Genomic DNA, 5,194 nt, shown 5'->3' with positions numbered 1-5,194 from the left:
TGCAGATGTTAAGGTTGAGAGCCTCTGCAAGTTGGTCATCAGTTTCCTTTCTCTTCTTCTACATAAGGTGCAGAGACCTAGCCAGCCCTGCACACAGCTGACAGATGGTGTTTCTCCTCCTTCCTTCACAGCTAGGGCAGCCTCTGGCAAGAAGGTGAAAACCCCAGGTGAATCTGGGAGAGGTGCTTAAAAGGATGAGAGGGACAAAGGGCATCTGGTAATTTGATTTGTGCTCTAGCCCTTTTCTGACTGCCTGGAATGTTGGACATAATAGCTCGGGCTCCAGCCACCATTTTGTGCCATGAGGTTGCCAGAAGACTGGAAACCAAGCACCAATAATTGCCAGTGACAGAAAGGAAAGAGACTGGGAAACCCAAATACCAAGAGCGCTTGCTAATGTTCTTCCTTGATGTAAGGCAAAACACTGCATATTTTGTTCCACTGGTATTTCAAGCCCCTTCTCATGTAGCAGACACAATATGAGGCACATTGCTAGGTGAGTAGGCAGGATTATCTTCATGCATGAACCCATATACATACCATGTGCTTAGCACAGAACATGATACAATATAGAAGCTTAATAACTATTGTGGTGAATGGATAAATAAATGAAGAATCACAGAATGTGATTGACTTTCTAGGGAAGACTCCTTTACCCTAGCTCAAAGAACATGTTAAGTAATTAAACTGAAAGAAGTTATAAATGAATAACCATGGCTTCATTTTAGAATAGATACTACATGTTATTAACACTGAAAGAACAATTAAACCTTTATTTAGACAGGAATGTTAGGAGAAAGCCTCATTTAGAGGATAAAGTTTTAGAATTTCTGCCCAGTAATTCATGTTGTATTTAGTATACTGGCATCACTATGGAAGGAAAAGCATGCATCACTTTCTGAGAAAAAGACAATGAATCTTTCATGGTGTGGTCAGAGGAGGAAATCTGTTTGCACCCCACATGTGGGAGCTGCTTGGCTGGACCCCTGAGGCTCTCAAGGGCTAGCTTCCTGACAGCTTTGTTCTGAATATCGACACAGCCAAAGTCAATTTCTCATGCAATGCAAAACAGCTCTCTTTGTTCTGTAAATTTCTCATTTTTTTCATGCTTTTTAAATAGAAAAATGACAAGTAGGAACTTGGAGAGAAAAAATAACTAGCCTCTTAACTGGGAATCTCAGCCACTAATTACAAAATGGAATAAAATGCTTTATAAACCAGAAAAGGAAATAAAATATAAAAAATTTGTATAGATGCAGAAGTCAAAAATGATGCTTACAATATTCTATATACCAACTTGAAGAAATCAGGGCAGAGTGACCTGGGAAAAGAAAGAGGATAGCCTGTGGTTGCTGGCTGAGACACTGCCCTGATGCATCCCAGGTTTGGGATAGTTGTGCAAATAGGGACAGAAATGGAGTCAGGGACTTGCCTGAAGAGTCACAGGATATGACTGAATGGGTATTTTGGGAGCTGATGATCCTATTTGCTTCTGGGGAGAGAATTTGAGTCTGGGATTCAGGAGGAAGATTTCCATTGCATTTCAAACAAATACATTATTAACAATAATTTAAATTATAATTATTAAAATAATATTCTATACCACCTGTAGTGGATTGAATAGCACACCCCCTCCCACCATTTACGTCTCAGAATATGACCTTATTTGGAAGTAGCGACTTTGAAGATGTCATTAAAGTTAGAAATCTTGAGATGAGATTGTCCTGGATTAAGTAGGAGAATACATTTCCCTTGCTTTAAGCCACAAGTCTAATAATTTATTGCAGCAGCCACGGGAAAATAATAAACCATTTTTTTCTTTCCTGAATGATCTTGGTTTCTAGTAAAGAAGTACACTTGAAATACAATTGATAAATTAGTTAATTTCTTCCTAATTTTGCATCTTAAATTTGTACCCAACTAGTAAATATTTTCGATTTCTCAGGTCATATGGTCTTTGTTGCAACTACTCACCTACCACCTGGCTGCTGTGGAGGCACAGACAATACATTAATAAGATGGCTGTTTTCTAATAAAACTTTATTTACAAAAATGGGTGGCAGACTAGATTTGGCCTATGGAATGTAATTCGCTACCTCCTGACCTAAACACATTTTTTTGTTATGCTGAGATTGTGGGGCTATAAATGCTGGTCCATCAGGTATTGGGAAGTAGATGAGCTGTAAGAGGGCTTGGTCAGCACACATGCTATGACCATAGATCAAACAGGATTAGTAATCTCAGGAGAAAGCAATGACTTAGAAACTCATCAATGCCCTGTTAGAATCCAGGTTGTTAGAAGTAATCACAGGTTCATGGGGAAAGAGGCCTCATTGCTTCACTGCACCCAGGACTGCCTGTCCCTCAATATCTCAATAGATTCACACATGTGGACATCTATCGCCAGCACTGTGTGTCCTGCAGAACCAGATGCTCACAAGGCAAGTAAACCTCACACTCACCTATCAAGGAGAAAATAATCAAAAGGTGTGTACATGTGTACATGTATGCACATGTGCATACATATATGAAATAGCTAGACACCTAGAAAAATCCAGCAACTGACTTCATGATCCACACTCTAGGACAAGAGGCGTTTAGGTCCTTTGAACAGGACCTCAATCCCTCTTCAGATCAAAGTCATGGACTTGGCCGTGCAGGATGAGCCAGTTCTAAATAGGGAGAGAGGATAACCAGCCACCTGCTTACAACGAGGCATGATCATTTGAGTTTACGTTCACTTGCTGAGTGCCTACTGTATAGCAGGCTCTGTGGCAGACTCTAAGGGCAAAAGTGTGACTGAAAAATAGGTTCTCAGAGCCCCATAGGGAGGGATGAGTAGTACCAGACCCTTTTCTAAACTTTAGGCTTCACTAAAAGCTTCTAGTCCAAGGCCTAACACTGTGGAAAGAGCAGAGCCAAGGCCCCAAACAGGCGTGTGATCCCCTGCCTTCTCCTCAGTTGCTCTTGGATGAGTCAGCACCCACCCACTATGCTGCTGTAAACACCTCTGAGCTCTCCTGCTTTCACACCACAAGAGGGGCCTCTTGCTCACACAGTGGGTACATAGTGTATACATTCGTGTACACATGTACACGTGGACACATGCACACTCATGTCTCAGACCAAGGGTGACAAACATATTTGATATCCAAAATACCTTCACATATAAACGACTAAATTGCCCTTGACTTAAGGACTGCTATCAAGGCCTTCCATCCTCATCCTGAAGACAGGAATGTTGAAAGGAGTTCGAACCCTGGGAAAGCAGAAGTATGGCGAAATACAGACTCAGGGCCAAGAACCACTTCACTGGCTCCACAGTTTGAGACTAAATCTAGTTTTCTAAAGAACTTGCATTCTGATTTTGGGGGGTAAACCTGTTTTCCCTCCATCTTGTGTTCTGTCTTCCTGCCAGCTTCCCCAGTTAGGGCTCTGGCTGGACTAGAGCTGGATAAAGAATGAGATACCTGGAAAGTAGTCAACAAAACTGGCAGGTCAACAACCTTAGAAAATAGAACGTTTGCTTTTTATTTTTTTTTGATAAGTTAACACCATTTCCTAAGCAAACGGAACAATCTTGCATGTTATTTTCACAGCCAAAGGAGCTACATCTGTCTCTGCTTGTGTTTTGGGTTCGTTTTGCAATAGATGAACCACCGCCCACGCCTCTTCACCCGGTAACAGTCCCGGCAACGCTTCTTGATGACGCCCTTGGTCTTGAACCCCAGAGCAGGCTGTAGCCAGGGCAGGAGGCGGCAGGAGAGAGGTGACGCCACCACTTCGCTGGGCTTCACACCTGCTGGGACGGCAACACGCAGGGGACCCAGAAGGAGCGTGGAGAGCGCACGGGATGTGGTCGTGCAACGACTCAGATGTAGGAGAGGGTTCACAGCAGAAACCACCATTTTCCTTATAAAGACGGTTGCCATGTTGTGGCTGAATCTATGCAAGAAAAAAAAAGGTTGTTACAGTGTCTTCCGTGCTTCCTGCTATTACAACTTTGTTTTCCCTACTTCACTGTGGGGTAAGCACAGGAGCAGAGGGGTAAGGGGCGCTACCACTCCCGGTGCAGCACAAACCCTGACAGCTCTGCGTGAGACAGGGATACCCGGTGGAGCACTTGGCAATACTGCCCTTTGTGGGAGCGCAGGCCAGGCTGACGCGAACCTAAACGTAGGCCACGCCCCCGCCCCCCCCCCCCACTTTGAAATAATTAAGCCAGGTGGAGGGATTAGTGGCTTACCCTGTCCTGTCAAGACCAGGAGGCAATGACACCCGACCCCCATTAAGGGGCTCCGGGCCGAGCCGCTAGGGGCTAAACAAGGCCCGTGTCCACGCCTCACCAGTTTCAGCAAGGCCGGGCGCCAATGTGTAGGATGCGTCCACATCCTCATACAGGCAAAGAAACCACTTCAACGTGAACTCCGACCCCGCTCAGGTTTAGTAAGGGGCACAGCTGGCCTGGTTTCCGGGGCCTGAAGCACCCAGCTCCCGGGCCGGCGCCCCACCGGCAGACAGCACGAATCTCCGGCGGGGCTGCTTCCCAGGCGTGTGTCGCTAGGGAACTGCCCACCGCCCGCGAGATTCGGGCGTCCAAGGAAAGGATCCGGCCCCATGCCGCTTCTGCGTCCTCTGACCGCCGCCAACAGGGAGAAGCTGAGGCCGGCGTGGGGGGTCTTCGGGCCGAGCCCTTTCGCACCCTCCACCCGGCAGGCGGCTGCGGAGGAGACCCGAACCTCGACATTCCGCTGCCTCCCTAGCCCCCAGCTGCGTAGGCCCGCAGGGAGCCCCTGACCTGGGAAGAACGGACCCAAGCCCTGCCAGAAGCGTTCCTCAATCCGCGCCTGCGCAATGGGGCGGGGAACGCCACCGCCCGGAGTCGCCTCCAGAAAGAAAAACGGCGGCGAGGTCACGTGGCGGCTCCAGCAGTGCGGGGCGCAAACACCGAGATCCTGCGCCTTAGGTAGGAGGGAGCCGAGTTCTTTCCTTGCCCGCCTTCCCGTCTCCGGCCCCAGTGCCTCTAGCAGGATGCCCCCCGCAACCTGTGGCCTATTGTTGCTGATGGTGTTGAGGGGCGGGAATGCAGAAGTGGAAACGAAAATATGTATCTAGAATGAAAAAGTTACCACCACGTAGACTTTAAAAGCCGACAATACTAATGCCAAAACAAAATCTAGAAAAACCATATGCT

The 5,194-nt window shown here is 47.0% G+C and overlaps 1 protein-coding gene across 1 annotated transcript; it reads right to left on the bottom strand.

Moving 5' to 3' along the window:
* Positions 1–3,507: 3,507 nt before the first annotated feature.
* MRPL36 (mitochondrial ribosomal protein L36) lies at positions 3,508–4,912 on the bottom strand. Its single transcript, XM_090278924.1, has 2 exons — positions 4,799–4,912; positions 3,508–3,945 (listed from the first exon to the last, which is right to left on the bottom strand). The coding sequence occupies exon 2, from the start codon at positions 3,930–3,932 to the stop codon at positions 3,609–3,611; it is 324 nt and encodes a 107-aa protein (XP_090135050.1). The 5' UTR covers positions 3,933–3,945; positions 4,799–4,912; the 3' UTR covers positions 3,508–3,608.
* Positions 4,913–5,194: the final 282 nt, after the last annotated feature.

Source organism: Furipterus horrens, unplaced genomic scaffold, assembly GCF_987537825.1.
Source record: "Furipterus horrens unplaced genomic scaffold, mFurHor1.1.pri manual_scaffold_5, whole genome shotgun sequence".
In the NCBI taxonomy this organism is placed as follows: Eukaryota; Metazoa; Chordata; class Mammalia; order Chiroptera; family Furipteridae; genus Furipterus; species Furipterus horrens.
The sequence above is the reverse complement of the archived record's forward strand: the minus strand, read 5'-3'. Positions and strand labels throughout refer to the sequence as shown.